We start from the raw sequence: 17,108 nt of genomic DNA, 5'->3' as shown, positions 1-17,108 counted from the left end.
CTTGTTTTTCACCAGCTGTTCAATGGTATGTTTAATATTAATATATTGTATTTTGCTTGTGCTTTCTCTTTAGTCTCTTGTCCTTACACACTCATAAACACTCTTCAGTAGGGCTTCAGAGAATTAGCATCAGCATTAGCAGGTGTTAATCCAGCTCATGTTTTCGTGTCGTCTCTCTGCTCTCATGGCTGATTACACTCTGTGAGTCCAGAGCAGGGAGGACTGCACTCATTAGTAGCCAAGCATGGGCAGTTTGTCGCATGCCAGCCTTTAAACACAGTGAGGAGCTTCTCCACCACACAGCAGCATGTGACTACTCCAGGACTTGACTCTTCTTTTTTTTTTCTTCTACATATTACCTTGTGGTCTTCTACAGACGCGGGTCAGGCGTTTGACCATGGAGTTTGGAAAAATTCACCTGAATCTAAAGACAGTGCTGCTGACGATGATGATGTTCAAGTGGGGTGAGTAACAGTAGACAGTTTAGACAGTTAAAAGACAGTCTGAGGTATTCCTATTGCACGATCATGACTGTGTAATTGTATCTTAATGCTATTGTACCAACAGGCATGTGTAACTCACTGAGATTCAGTGTGGTTACGTTTCTGTTGTTTGGAGCCAGTTCTTAAGCCTTTTTGTGTGTGAAAGCAACAGGCTTGGGACAAGTTCTTATTGTGATGTAAATAACCCAACAGAGCTATTTCACCTGTACTCTGTGCTTATTGACCAAAAACCTATTAACGCTCATGAGGATTCTCACTTTCCTTTATCTAACAGTTAATGGGAGGAGGTCTCAGGAATGTCATCAGTGCTCTCAGAGATGCTGCTCAGTGCACAAGTGGTTTTTAGGGGGTGCTTACTGGACTAGTTTGTGCTCCCTATAGGAGACTCAAGTAGACAGAGACAAGTTGGGGGGGGGGGGGTTTGTCCTTTGTCACTCACAACAGTAACGATGAGGGGATTGGCTAGTGTTTCTCCAACCTTGAGAAACCATGGGGATTTGGAAGATAATTACATTTTGATTCAATTGGAATCGTAAACACAAGTAGCTGTGTATAATTTGAGCCTTGCTGGTAGAATTTATGGCTTTATTTGATATTATTTAAATTTTTTACTATCTGTTTTCTATTAGACTTGACATACGACTGGTTCAGAATCAGAAGCAGTGCTCCTCAGTCATGCACACTCAGACAGAGCAAACTGGGTTAAGAGCAATCGAGAGAGGCTCATTCATATCTGTCTGTGTGTGAATGGAGGTTCAGACAGAGGTCACGTAACATCCAGAAGGTTTACATTTAGTCTTGTAAAGTTATCTTTACATCAGACACCACACTTGTTGATTCTTGGCTAGGAACTATCTCAACTCTCTCTTTCCCTGAACATTATATCAGTTAGCAACATATAGCTACACTTTGTATTGTGCAACCCCATTTTGTGTACACTCATTTCAATGTTCATACCTTTCAACACATTCCAAAATGTGGTGAAAGGGGCAAATGGCCGGGAAAGTATCATGATTGGGTATAAAATAGGCATAGGCAATGGATGGAGCGAGGGTCAGCACTGGTGAAAAAAAACCAAAAAACTCTAAAGGCAAGTAGTCTCACAGTTTAGAACAGCTCATAATCAGCTCATAATTGCAAAGAATTTAGGGTTTCACTATTTACAATGAATCATTTCATGAAAAGATTGGGAGAATCAAATATCTGGCCATGAACCTCAACCCCTCACAGGGGGCTGCACTGAAAACCAACATGATTAAATCAGTTATATTATTACTCTTGGATGGACTGGCAGAAGTATGCTGTTGTCTAATGAGTCCACATTTTAGGACTCATGGACATTACTATATTAGCATTTCTATTGTTTGACTCAGCAGCTAAAACCCTCTTTACAAGAGCCATTCAAGTTGTTTGAAGGATGAATATTTCATTGTTCTCAAACTGTGTGTCGGGTCGGGTTTAGGGGGGGGTCGAGGCATTGCAGCATGTGACCAGGAGAAAAATGTGGAGTAGAACTTAAATGTTGGAAACAATAGTAGAATGCTGTCTTACTATCAAGATTATGAAGATATCAGGCTGGTCAGAGTCAGACAGCAGCATGGCATGTTAGTAGTGATTTTTGATAGAAGAGAAAAGCAGGCGATGCTCATGATCCAATCTAAAGGCAGTACTGTGAGGCAAATTCAGCTCTTCACTAAAGTCACACTAGTCATGGTCTGATAATGTAACTGTATTAAATAATGTTCAGCCCAAATCATCCCAATATATCAAATATTTTAAATAGAATTAAACTGGTGCAGAGGTGGAGGAAATGGGTCAGGTCTAAAAAATAAGGGAAAATGATGTGCATGATGGCAGAGCAAACACTATTGATTGGTGGATTGTTGTATCTTTAAAAGTTCAGGCTTCAGAATTTAGGGACTTCTATATGGTGCTTAATTTGTAAATTGGAACACAGACAGGGTGCTTTTCCCAGCAGGTCAGGGGGAGCGAAAAAGTACACATCAAAGATCCGGAGTGCCTGGAGCACACTGGACAACACATGGGGCCAGCTGTTAAAACTACGCAAAACTAAAACTGTCCTTACAGATTGAGCATTATTTTTTCACATTTATCGATCAGAGCATTAAGCTGGGAGAGGTGCATAAAACAGCTGAGTAACCTCACTACAAACTACGACTACAAAAAGCAAAAAGCTAAGAAACCAAACTCGGTGACATGTTCTTTCTGCCTGTCCATCTGATCGAATGCCTGTGATCCACCTCAGTGCTGTTGACAGCGTCGCACCAACACACACACATCTTAAATTAACCTTCATACCCATGTAATCATTTCAAAGCACAAGGCTGACTTATTTGTTGGGTTTACACTAATTCTATGCCAAAATATTTAGACATGGTATAACCCAGCTTAGTTTGCGATTTGTGCACAAAACTCAAAGTTTGAGTACCACTTACAGTTGAAGGGCCCTGCAACTGCAAAACTCAAAGTCTAAATAATCCATCAGGCGTCAATGTGGCATGACAGTGCCCCTCTTTTTTTAAAATCAGATTTAAAACGCCAAAATAGGCAAACAAGATAATTATTTTTGAGAAAATTCAATGGGAAAAAATAATAGAATGACCGAATAGATAACATTAAATACAAAACAACATTCATGTGATAGTGACAAAAGAGGGGAAGGATCCTATTGAATAGGTGCCAGTTACAGGATCCTGTTCCGGCAGGATTTAGCACATTTTAAGCCCTGCTTCTAGGGGTGAGGTTGCATCTTGCCCTTTCCTAAAATGCTTACGCATGATGCCCGTCTCTGGAGCGAGTGTTTGGTTTGTCTGCTGTTGGCTATTGTAGAAACATGGTGGTGCAACACGGTAGACTGTGGAGGACCTGCTATCTCTGTAGATGTGAAAGGCACATTCTAAGGTACCAAAAGCATAATTATTCTTAATTTCAGATGATTTTATACCACTGAAAACAGAATTATGACCATTAAATGTCCTTTCTGTAAAATTCTGTGGATCACTGTTAATCCACTGGATCTTTAGAAAAAACAAGATGGACCCTGATGTTCATAATTAAGATGGGGCTAAAACAGTGAGCAGCATTTTAAGATCTCGAGCAATCAGACCAATAAACTAAAGGTGTTTGCAATTACACGTAAAAAGACCATTTTATTTAATCTAATTGCATTGGACAACGGTCTTTCATCAAGTCTCCATAAATGGGAGTGTATGAATGGAACTTCCTTTTTCCAATAATATAAAAAAATGATTAGCTGCTAATCTGCCTGAGACGGAGGAGATAGGAGTAAGGCCTGCTTCTTAAACAGCTCAGGGTGCTCAGGGTGTGACTGTATTAACTGGAGCTGGGTCAGTTGAATGAGACATCTGTCCTCCTGCTGTCATTGTCTGATCTGTGTCCTCTCTGTCACGTCTTGTACGTACAGGTGTCTGATCATTCGGGATCACCCTTGTGTGTATTCTGTGGATTACCATGACACAGTGTTGTGTGTGACACTCATGTAGAAGGAGCCCTTTCCAAATTTCTGTCAAAATGTTTTCTTTTACCCTCAAAATGAAGCTCAGATATGAGGATGTTGTATGTCTATGACCGATTACAGCTACACTTGATACTTTATCAGGTATCTGTCACTTGTATACTCTCTTCAGAGTTACATAACAATTGTACTGGACAGTTGTTTGAACTGGGTATATGGGAGAGAATATTAAGTGATCAAAAGAAGCTCCAACAGCAGCTGCATCCAGGGCTGGCTCTAGCCTTTTAGGGGGTGTGGTGTCCACAAGGTTCACACAAACCCTTACACAGAGACCCACACCTATCCACTGCACGCCCCTCATCTTTCCCCAATTTACAACATTTCCTGTCCCTGTCCTATTCTTATGCACACACATACACAGTGTGCATGCTTCTTCTTTTTCTGATTTTTTTGGTGTACTGCAAACTGGAATGGCACGCAGATTAGGAGCCAAGTATGCATGGAACGTCAGACAGCAAACCCTTTCGTTGTAGTATGAAAAGAACTGCGTATCATGCAACTGGTACAAATCTGTTGTCATTGTTATCTAGCATGTGCTTAATTGCTATTTTGTTAGCTAGCTATCACATCCATTACAGAACACATTTATAAATTAGCTGTTTTTATCTAAATAAATAAGCTCAGCTCTGAAAACTCACACCAATATTCCAGAGATGTTTAATTACATGAAACAATTGAAATATAAGTCAATAAGTCAATAGGCAATATTCATAAGTGTTTTACTTATGAATATTATGCTTATCTTTCTTTTTTCCCCAAAATATGCTTGCTGGGACGGCAGCCATTTTGAAAAGACATGCACAGGCAAGTTGCCAAGGCCACACCCCCACATGTGGTGTCATTTTAAAGCTCCAGCGCTGTCCTCTGTAAGGAACAACAGGACTTAAAAGAGTGACATGTATAGTGATAGCTCTCAGCGATGTTGTCTGTACTGACCAATACCACAGGGGTCAGGAACTAATAATCCACATTAGCCAAATACACTAGTCATCAAGACATGTAACAGCCACCTCACTAATGGTTAAAACCAGTGATTGGCAGGACAGTCATGCCTGCACACACCACAGAAGTTAAATAAAGACAACATTTCTAGTTGTATAACTAGTATAAACCAGCAGAAAATACACAATTACAGCTGGGTTCAGCTCCACACACATGGCCCTGCATGGATCACCACTTCTTCCACTGCCAAATGTTGAAATACTCCTTTACTGTTGTTTGTATGTATACATGGATTACAAGTGTGATCATAACCAAGACCGGATACCAAATTGTCATGACTCTACTTTTTTAATATTGGCGTTACATGAGTTACTTTAATTAAACTTTGTTCTTCATAACACGTCAGAGAGCTGCAGCATGTTAAGTCATTTCTAATCTAAAGCTACTCTAGCACAAGCAGTTTCACATAAAGTGTTGTGAATCCATATAATATCGCACAGGTGAAATAAACATTTTCAGACTGTAAAATGTAATTTTGAGACCATGTAGAGCATTATTCTTCTGCTTCCACATCATGGGAATCCTGACAAGTGTGCCACGTCTCAGGAGGGCTTGAGTATGGGAAGCTGGTGAAATGTGAGGTCAAAGTAACAGAGGAAGAAGCTCATGTGAGAGAGAATGGCAACAGAGTAGGTGACAGACACATGGTGAGGGTTGGAGGTCGGAGCTGTAATCTGTGCAGGTATCCTGCCACCAGGAGATTAGAGGAGCAAGTGGATTGGCCCAAAGAGGCAAGAGGGATTACGACATGGAAAGGCTCTGAAGGTCAGGGAGGCCATCAAACCTGCTGGGTGAAAGAGGGGGAGGGAAAGTAGAATGATTGTAGAAGTGGGGGGTGGAAAAGGAGAAGGTGGGGATTAATAAGAGGGGGCTGTACTGTGAGAACCCCAAAAAACAGCCTTTTTTCAGCTTTGTGAGGGTTTAAATGCATGTATTAAGTTTGAGAAGAAGGCGAACATTCTCGACCCATAAAGGAACACTTCAACCTTTAATTTGGAAATTCAGAAATTTAAAATGACTTTTAAATGACGCATATTTGGAAATACATGGTATTAGCTGGACAGGATTGTAATCTGAAAAGTAACAAGTTACTAAAACTGTTAAACAAATTTAGTGGAGAAGAAAGTACAATATTTGCTCCTGAGATTGAGTACAAATATCAAATACAGTAATAGAGTTAAAGTACTTGCCTGTCCCTTGCCTTTACCAAGTGTTATAGTTGCCTTACCATATTCGAACCTTTTGCTTGTTTATTCAGCATAAATACAGTCTTTACATAGCATTGTAGTTTCCACAAACAGATATTGCAGAATGTGAGAATTTAAGAAATATTGTCTTGAAACATAAGATGGCGAAATGCAGGATAGTCCATATGTGTCTAGCATTAGGTTTCCAATGAGGGATCATTTGCATACGCTACATCAAAGCTTATGTTTGCAGGAATAAGGAGCCGATCAAGAATTAGTAGTAGTACAGTTAGAATATGGTTGGGCTGAAGGCCTGAATACACTCGTCTCTTCACGGCACATGATTGAAATACGGTTGTTTGACCCGACAGCACTTGAGTTAAGTTTCTTATCTTGCAAGCAAAGGATCACACCTCAGTAAATTAACATGTTTATCCCGGTCTCCTTCTTACATTAAGGAGACTTGAACCTAATCTGGAAACCCTCGACAGCCACCTGGGACATGTTCTAGTCCACAGGTGGCTGACACTCTCCTGCAGCCCACTGTAAGCTGTAACAGTCAAACCTGGTATCTGCAGTGCAGACTGAGGGCAGGACACACCTCAACCGGAATTGAAGATGACAACAGCCTTCTGCTTCAAAAGGGTGACACAGGGCCACAGTTTTAAAGCTGCCTTCACCTGGCAGGCCCGTTAGAGGATAAAGCTTGTATTATTTCACATGTTTTTATCCCATGAAAAGATCCAAACCAACAATGTGTTGGTCCTTCTCTCGATACTTTATGATTTCTCGACTACGGTACTCAGCTCTGAGTGAAGTTAATAATCAAACATCATTGAATATCAAACAAAAAAGGCATATATAGAGTTTATTGCAAAAGGAATGTCATCTCAAAGGTTTTGGTCTTAAACTAATCTTAGATTTTAACTTAAAATATGTTAAAAAAGGAACACATTTTTAAAAACCGAGTGTGAAGAAGATGTCTATGATTTGTTTCAGAGATCTCTGCGGAAGTTAGCATGCTAACCAGCTAGCCCCAGCCTATTCTGTCTCATAATACCACTTCTTACAGCAAGAGTGTGACAGCTGCCGTAGTGTCGGCTAGGAGATGTAAAAGCATCCAGTTCACTACTTATTAATATGTAATATGTCTAATAGTTCCACAAGATACACTCACCAGAAAGGAAATGTTTCCTTATTCCTTACTAAGAGGCAAATACAATCGAATCAATCATCTGAATTCAGGTTTCTGTCTTTAAGTGAAGTAAGATGAGCTAGACTGTCTTGTTAACTCATTTTAAAATGAACTTCATTCAAACTCGACACAAATGAAATAAAAATTCCACAAAACAGCCCTGCTTTGTCTTTTCACAATTACCTCAGGTTTGGTCCAAATAAATCCTCAATTTACAGAGAAAGATGTGAAAATATTCCAGCTCTACCTGCTGCAGCCTCTCCTGCCCCAGCCTGCTGTGTCTTCTTCTTGTCCCTAGTCATAGTCCTGACCAGAGCCACTGTAAATCAATTCTGTGCTGTATCCTGTCTTCAAACTGGCATCCAAGCTTTTGTGTTTAGTACAAGATTGACGAGATCCGAACAAACCTAATGTGGATGAGAGACTATGCTTGTGTGGACACATATTTGGGTGCTTAGGGGTCTAAAATTTTGATAATCCTTGGATATTTCAGTCATGTCTGTCATTTTTTAATAACACAATTGTTTACCATGTTGGTAACTTTTCAGTGTCATTGTTGTGGCGTGGAGAGGAGGGGTCTGATGGGAGGGGCAAGAAAGTGTGATTTGCATATTTGCATACTAATGCGAAAACATCACTCTGTGGACTGGAGGTTCACTCTGACCCGAACAAGTCTGAATCTCTCTGATGGTGTTTCATTACACAAATCAGTGTTGGATTAAAGTTGATTTTTCAGTGACTTTATCCTGGTCTGGCAGATGTCTGCTGGAACAAGCTCTGACAGAAGCTAATATCAGCATAACAGCTTGGGTTAGCTTACGTCAGCAAATATAGCTCGTATACGCCCCAGAGTGAGCACATTGCTCTGCTACATCAGCTGGCCGGCTGGTACCGCCATCACTTAGAGAGAACAAAGTTCGATCAGCGAAGTTGCGGCTCTTCTCTGTTCCAGCGCATCAAAAAACACAACTTATATGTATTTGTATGTTCTTACCCTTAACACTTAAATCATAGGACTTATGTACATCAGCTATCCGTGATAAACAGCAGCTACTATGCCCAGACGAAGGCTTCAAAATTGTTTCTATTTTTTTTTTCATTCTTTTTTTTTTATCAATGGTGATATGTTGTGGTTTCTTTCTTGTGACAAATGTACTTATTACTTTAATCGCTTTGGACAAAAGCATCTGCTAACTGCCCTGAATGTAAATGTCAATGTAAATATCAGGGTCCAGCTTTATGTGAAACATATTGTGGGCGCTGAGATTCCAGTGTGTAGCCATGTCCGGGTTCTGCAGACAATGTGATTGTGGTGCAGATTTCCATAGCCTATACTGATGGCATTGTTTGATCTCCTCAGGATATGAGTCATAAAGTTTTCAGACCTTTAGCGGTGCTGAACTCCTATACATTTCAAATTATATTAGAAGTTGTCATACACTTGTGTTATCTTCATTTCACCCACCTTAACCTAGTCCAGTCCACTGTATTGCATGTGTGTATGTTACCCCTTTAAGACCAAGGTGGTTCAGGTGCTGGTTTGGAGCCAGTGCCAGATTGGGAACCAATTATTCGACAGTGTCCAGGAAAACTTGTAACAGAAGAAAAATGTGTTTTTGCCTAGAACAAAGAAGTACTCACGTCAGGGGCTGTAGGTGGGGTTATGATGACCAAGGACCAACAAGAACCATTTATGACTGCCAATTTTTAAAAACCAGAGCTAGTGCAGCATGTTGGGACGCATCCATGGGAGACTTAACAAAAGATTTTCATGATTCTCACTAATCGAAGCAACAATGGTCTGAGGACCAGTCATGTTTGGATGCCAATATACGCATCTGAAGCCAGTAGCAGCATTTGTACATTGTTCCTAGCAATGACTTTTGAGACGTATACAGTGACTGGATGATGTGACTCTGTGGTGGCTCTCATGCCTGTGGAAAAGTTTCACTAGATTCAATAAGATTCACTTGTTGAACCAACTTCGATACATCAAAAAAGATGTATGTGTGTATGTACTCTGTGTGCGTGTGCCTGCCCACAGTAGTCTCACATAGCGAGATCTACCTGTGTCAGCTGTACGTCCACAGTAAACAGACAGAGAAGGAGGGAAACTAGCATGACAGTAAATGAAAGCAATGATGCCGTAAAGTCTCACAGTGAGCTGAAATGCATGCATATCAGGTAAATAACTTCAAAAAACTGTATTTAAATATTATGTTTTTTCAGGTGTGTGTGGAAATAATAGTAGTGATAAAACATATATAATTATGAAGAAAACTGATGATTATCTTTATTCTTTTAGAGCTGCAGAGATGAAATAAACGTGTGCCTGAGCAATCCTGATAAGAGCCTAAAAAGAATGTGTGGCCAGAAGAAAAACAATGGAATAAAACCAGACTTATGCTATAGTGGGACAAAATAAACAAATGTATAGAGGAAAACAAAAAAGCCTGTGCACATGAGAAGTAGGAACTGCAAACAGATATTCAGCCAATGCAAACAGTGAAGGCAAAAGTCTGATCGGATGACTGTAAACTAAAGGACAAATTATGAGATAAGTAAAAGACCAGCAGTTTATACCATTACATTAATCATTGTTTGCAAGTTGTAAGTTTTACTTTTGCAATAACATATTTTTGCTTAAGCAGGGTTTTATTCTCTAGCAAACTCTTGTTTTGTATCTGATTCCATACAGCGACACTAATCCACGGAATGGAGGATAGACAAAACAAAACTCAAAATACAAACCATTTGGTTAATGACCAAAAGCGCTTTAACTTTAGCATAAGTGAGTATATAGTAGGGGTGGTTAATCGGCCCAATTTCCCGATTCGATTCGATTCCGATTATTGAAGTCTCGATTCGATTACAAATCGATTTTCGATTATTAACGATTATCGATTCGATTTTCAATTATTAACGATTATTGATCTTCCATTTAACATCAGTCAGCTGCTGAATTATTTTACTTATCTTTTGAGTAACACCTCACAGCACCTTCAATATTGTATAGTGTAACTGTAATATCAAAATTATTATTTTTTAATTTGTTTTAAATGTAGTCTTTCACTGTTAAAAGAAAGCTGCCAAGCTCAGCAGCCGGACTCATGTTAGAAGCATTGTTGGTGACGAGAACCAGGGCGTGTTTCTCTATTCCCCACTCGCCTGCCATTGCTTTGAGAAACTCGCACATATTTGCGCTTGTGTGGCTATCATCCATAGCTCTCGTCTGAAGTACGTAGGACATTAGCTTCCATTAACTGCTGACATAATGAGCTGTAACGGTCACATATGAGACTGTAGCTCTGGATGTCCAGGCATCGCACGTTATTGCTACCCTGTGAGCAGAGTTGAGGGACTCTTGCACGGAAAGCTTTGTCTCCTTGTAAAAATTTGGAATCGATTTAAGTGTGAAAAAGCTCCGGGATGGAATAACATATCTTGGCTCCAGACTGTGGACCATGTAGCAAAGCCAGTAAGAGGAGGACTCCAGTTTGTATTACTCTTAAAAAAAATTAAAAAAAAAGTTTTTTTTTTGTTTTTTTTAAATCGATTTTTGGAAATGTAATAATCGAATCATAATCGTCAATATCATAATCGCGATTAATCAATAATCGACTTTTTTCACCACCCCTAGTATATAGATGAGGATTCTATCACTCTTAGTAAGCAGCTGTTTGAGAAAATGAGTTTTTAAGGCCTTTTAACCAGACAGATTGTCCTGATTGATCTTTGGTGTAACACATAAATAAATCCTTTGAGCTGAACTTTGGAAAGAATACAACTGGTTGTGAATCAACGTTGTCTTCAGTTGAAATAGACTACATTTAATCTTAGACTTGGTGGTGCATTACACCTCAGTGATAAGGGCTATTCAACTGAATCAGGATGAATGTTTTTGTTGGTATCTATTCACTCGTGCTCTGAACACCTCTCCCTGAAATCGTAGGAGAACCAAAAAGATAATGGTCTTCTGAAAGGGTCAAAGGAAAAAAAGATAAACTCAAAATGTGTAGTTCTCTCTCTTGTTCATGTAAACCCAATAAGGGGTAACGTTTGCAACAAGTAACTAATGTATCTCATTAAATGTTCTCCCTCTATCTCTCTCTGCCTCCCCATTCTTCCCCTCCATAACTCCCTTCACTGTTAATATCTTCCACTTCAGTGAGAATTTGGAAACGGGACACTGATCAAAGTGTCAGGGAGGCTGGGAGTGGTGGACGGGGTTATTTAGAACAGGGAGTTGAGGTTTGCCTAATAAAAGGAATGTGGACTGATTCCACAGAGACCTCATAGCAGTGAATGGTAAGGGGACACAGCAATGTATTGTAAATCCTCTCTAAACTACCCACCCCCTCAAATATTCACATCCACTTTGTGAATTAACATATGGAACCCTCACAAATTGAGAGAGGCCATAGAGGATACTGCACAATACAGTCATTATTTGCACTAGCAACAAGCTAATTGAGACTAGAAACATCATTATGTGCTCATCAACAGTGCCTCAAGACCAACTAGAATGGCACCCTGTAGAGCACATAACTGCACCAAGGCCCAACAGTCCCCTTTAATTCAATCAAGTCTAAACTAATATAAAACTGTTAGTATCACTCTATGCACCCAAAACTACCAACCATTATTTAAGCTCACCAGATCCAGGATCCACATCAAATTGCCAATCCGATCAGAAATCCTAGCTGGACAGCAGTGAGTAGGCTGGTAACTATAGCTTTGCTCGGCATTTACGTTCACTATGATGAAAGGTTTTTCTTAAATGTGAGTGAAACATAAAGTATTGCTAGTCAAATATGATTAGCAATGAGAACAATGTTCATAACAACAAATATAAGAGGCCTTACAGGCAGAAATACATAAATGCAACAACAGCCTTCAAATTGATACTTAGACATTTACGCTCAGATGTTGCAGTATGTCCATGCCTTTTTTTCCAGTATAAAGCAGGTCTGTATGAATACTGTGAATGTATCAAACTGCTCACTCCACAAAGAAATGCCCACAGCTCGTTCTTGTCAAGTGTTCTTCCTGCAGCATCTTGTCCAGATTCATTGAGGATATTTAAAACAAAGAACTGGAATCCCCAATCAGTCTTTCTCTGGGTTCATATTCTTCAGCATTGATATATAAATCCTTAATCCAACAGCAAAGAATCACTACCTCTCAGTTCAGAGAATTTCTTGGACTGAAAAATTGTTGATGAAGGTTCTCAGTCATTCAGGTTATGGTAATTAAAAGTTCTGTATTATAGGCAACTTGATGTGTTTCAGTTTCCTTAAGACGTTTTACCTTTCATCCAAGAGGCTTTTTCCATTCTAACTAACTTGGGGGGGGGGGAGTGCAGGCATTTAAACAATGTGTGGGAGTATACTTACAGAGCCATTAAGGACAAGTGTTAGCTCTAAGTTTCAGAGATGATAGTGCCACTTGTGGGTTGCTAGGGCTAAGTGAGCCTAGGTGTGAATGGTTGTTAAGCTGTGGGAAGGGAGCCCAGTACTGCATTGTAGGCAGGCGATAAGTAATCCTCCATCCAGTTAGTTAAGACTGAACTCAACTCAACTCATTTTGAGGTGCAGGAAGTGAAATGAGTCAATAATTCATACTTTTCAATTCATACAAGCAGATGCTGGACGTGTGTGGGTTGGTTTAGTTCCACTGTCTGTTTAAATTAAGTGAGAGATAATTAGAGGGAATGTCACAATGAATAAGTGTGACAGGTTTAAAAGCAGGTGGCCTATTTCAGTCACACATTTCAGTTCATCCGCTTGTTTGTTGGTGCTAAATGGAGACATTTAAATAGTGTCCAGGTAGCATCCTGTTGGTCATGTGACTGTCCTGACATGAGCCAAAGTGTAATTATGTGTGCAGTACAGAGGTCTAGAGCTGCCGCGTATGCAATCAGTCTTTTTTTTAAACAATTATATTGATTTCACAAGTTAATTATTACATTATCTCAAGGAAAACATTGTTATCTCAAGATAATGAGATAATCAAGTTGGGTGTCATTTACATAGATTCATATATCTATGAAATATTCTGAAAAATAGCTTGCACCAAGAAATACTAATCAACAAATGACAGCTTTTCTCAAGAAACAAGCTTTGTTGTCTCAGGATAATATTCACCTGTGATTTTGAGATAACAAAATAAAAAACAAATTGCAAGCACAGCTGTTCTTGGCCCACGTACAAGTAATATAGGTGAAGCAACCAATATAGGTTATCACTCACTATAATTAAAACTTAAGGAAAGATTTAAATAAATGTTTCCACTACAGAATCTGTTCTGCACTTGTCTGGAAATTGCAAATATTAAAACATTCCAAACAAATATAATTGAAAATGTCAAATGAGAATCTGACAAAGTAAACTTTACTTTGAGGAACAATGTAGAACATGCAGGAATCAGCTCTGATGCTGCATAACGTTGACCTTAATGACATGTTACAGGTGCAGGATGGGAACCATTTTTCTGTCGAAGATAATCTTAACATGCATTAATGAATCCTTTGTTTTCCAGGAATCTTGTGCACAGCCACATCAGACAAGTGTTTGTCTGCACCCTGCCAGAATGGAGCTTCTTGCGTGGATACCATGGATGATTACGCGTGTATCTGTACCAGAGGGGGAGTCCGATACATGGGCAAACACTGTGATGAACTCTATGATGCCTGCTCCTTTGCTCCATGTGAAAACTGCACCAGCACCCCTGGCACCACAGATTACCACTGCATCTGCCCCGATGGACTAACGGGAGATAACTGCACAGAGGAGGTGGACGAGTGTCAGAGCAACCCGTGCTCTGAGCCCCGCTCTCTGTGTGTGGACCAGCTGAACGGATACTTCTGCAGATGTCCTGCCGGGTACGGAGGACGGGACTGCAGGACTCACGTGACTGACTGCATCGATGAGCCCTGCAGGAACAATGGCTCTTGTGTGTTACAACCAGAGGGCTTTGAATGCCACTGTGCGCCAGGGTATGAGGGGACGACCTGTGAGGAAGATGTGAATGAGTGCTCATCAGAGCCCTGTCAGAACGGAGCTATCTGTATAGACGGAGTGGCAGAGTTCCACTGCTTCTGCGTGCCTGGTTTTCAGGGCTTTAACTGTGAGATCGACATCAACGAGTGTGCTTCACGGCCCTGTGAGAACAACGCCACCTGCATCAACGAGAAGGACCACTACGAGTGTGAGTGCCTGGTGGGGTTTGCAGGTACATCCGATAAGTCACACACAAACGCACAAACACACACACACACACACACACACACACACGAATCCTACATTTGTGTTTGTTTTGGTTTAAAGCTGTGTCTGAGGCTGCTCCTGTGTCATCATGAATCATCTCCTCTAAGAACACGTCAACAGCGAGACAAGGACTTTCTGCTTCCTGACAACATTTATGTGTTCCTCCAGTGGAGTTTCTACTTCTTGTTTTCCTCAACATCCTTTGTTAATTCCAAAGTGTTTTGTTCCTGATAAACTGGGCACGAGGAGTATTTTAAGTGCGCGGTAAGATGTTCTTAGTCAGGCGTCTTATCACTGGCTCAGATAAAGTCTCTGTGCAGAGTGAGAGAAAACACTCCCATCTTGCTTTTTTTACACTCCTTTCTTACTCCATGACTCTGCTCTGTGTCAGAGGAGCTTCGTGTTATCTGTCAGTGCAGGGTCAGATCAGCACTCCTGCATTCCCCACTCACAATCATCAGATTGTTTAGAGAATGTTAATAAAGGCTGTTACCATCACAGGTATCTGCAGACCAGAATAGACACACTGATGTTGGCATTTGGGCAGTTCAGTGTGGCTGACTTATCAAAGTGCGACTGATCATTTGAGTATATACAAGAGTACATCCACCAGATATGACACATTACCTATCATCACCATCATCATCATCGCTTTCGTACTTCTCTCTCACTGCTTCATGACGTTCGCCTCCTCAACAGGAGTCAACTGTGAAACTGAAATCGATGAGTGTGAGTCTGGCCCCTGCCACAACGGAGCCACCTGTCATGACCTGATTGGCATGTACTCCTGTGAGTGTCTTCCCGGGTTTGCCGGCATCGACTGTGAGCTTGATGTGGATGAGTGTGCCAGTGAGCCCTGCCAGAACGGAGCTGTCTGTCACGACATGGTGAACAGGTAGGCCATACCTACAAATGAATGTCCTGTCTGTGGGAGCTGCAACAGTGATTATGAATTAAATGAAGACACGCACCTGGGTAACACATGCAGGGTGGAGGTTTGGCGGTAATGTGCTGCTCCATCAGATGTCCCCTCTATCATCTTACCTGGCCTCACTTTGTGCTTCTCATTTATCATCATTATCTCCAACTCAGAATGCTAAAAGTCCATTCATTCTGAGCAATAAATACCCAGAAGTTGGATTGATAAAGCTAACCACTGTACATTTTGAATGCATTTCCCGAATCCTCAAAGACTCGGGATGTAAAAAATATTCTGTCTCATGTACAGATGCTTCACTCCTCTCACACATAGCAACTGGTTTCCTATGTATGTTGCTGGTAATGACAGATGTTCTATTTGTATGCCATGAAATCAGAAACAGAAACCTTTCAGAGCAAAAGCATTTTCAAAGTCTAGGATTTATTATACCATTAATGTTACAATATTCAGAGGCGCTTTTTAGGAGAGTCAAAAAGTAGCATTGTTAATCGCTCACTGTTGCATTTTGATAATCTGCTATATAAAAACTCATCTGTGTGTCTTGCAGCTATGAATGTGACTGCAGCGACACAGGATATGAGGGGGACTACTGTGAAGTGGACATCCCTGAGTGTGCCTCTGATCCCTGTCAGCATGCTGCCACATGTGTAGAGGGGGTCAAAGGATACACCTGCCTCTGCTGGCCAGGTACTGAACAACATGCTACACACCAAACATTTCTGCACCATCACACAGATCTACAAAGGCTGTGAACTTAGCTGATGGGGCTGCTCTCTGTGTGAGACCACATTACCTGTCGCTGCAGGTTTTCCAAAATCCACAGCTAGATACACACACACACCATGTAGAGCTCACCCTGAGACACAAACTGCCCATAAAGGTGAAATCATCAGGGATTTTATTTAAAAAAAAACAGTCTGAAAGAGGTGTACGCCACTTCCCATGCAAAAATAGTTTGATGCAGAAAATGTTGACCCGTGGGTACGGACACTTTGGAAGCAAGGGGAATGGTGACACCGATGGTAAGATGGAGTCTTGAAGCCAAGTTGTAAAATGAAGCCTCTCACACATTCACTTCCACTTACGTTCAAACTAGGGCCGGGACTCGATTAAAAAAATTAATCGAATTAATCAGAGGCTTTGTAATTAATTAATCGAAATTAATCGCATTTTAATCGCATATAAATATTTGACCTGAGAACAGTGAGAAGCAATTTTTTTCACATGGATTTTAGTATATCATTGAATAATGACTGAATACAGAAGCTTAAGCAACAACATTTTTTTTTTGTTTTTTCAAGACCAACAGACCAGTGCAATTTTTTGATATTTTTTTGGCCTTTTATGGCTTTAATGACAGAACAGCTGAAGATGTGACAGGAAACAGGGAGAGAGAGAGAGGGGGGGAGTGACACGCAGCAAACGGACCCAGGCCGGGAGTCGAACCTGTGTCCGCT

General features: G+C 40.6%; 1 protein-coding gene across 1 annotated transcript in view; it reads left to right on the top strand.

Moving 5' to 3' along the window:
* The first annotated feature begins 243 nt into the window (after nucleotides 1–243).
* crb2a (crumbs cell polarity complex component 2a) overlaps nucleotides 244–17,108 on the top strand; it is a 31,379-nt gene continuing 14,514 nt past the window's right edge. Inside the window, exons 1-4 of the mRNA XM_030436884.1 lie at nucleotides 244–464; nucleotides 13,984–14,676; nucleotides 15,411–15,606; nucleotides 16,199–16,338. Coding sequence (XP_030292744.1) covers nucleotides 398–464; nucleotides 13,984–14,676; nucleotides 15,411–15,606; nucleotides 16,199–16,338 — 1,096 coding nt within the window. The 5' untranslated portion in view covers nucleotides 244–397. The remainder of the gene's footprint in view (nucleotides 465–13,983; nucleotides 14,677–15,410; nucleotides 15,607–16,198; nucleotides 16,339–17,108) is intronic.

Source organism: Sparus aurata, chromosome 12 (genome assembly GCF_900880675.1).
Source record: "Sparus aurata chromosome 12, fSpaAur1.1, whole genome shotgun sequence".
In the NCBI taxonomy this organism is placed as follows: Eukaryota; Metazoa; Chordata; class Actinopteri; order Spariformes; family Sparidae; genus Sparus; species Sparus aurata.
Note: the sequence above shows the minus strand (reverse complement) of the source record. Positions and strands in the feature narration are given on the sequence as shown.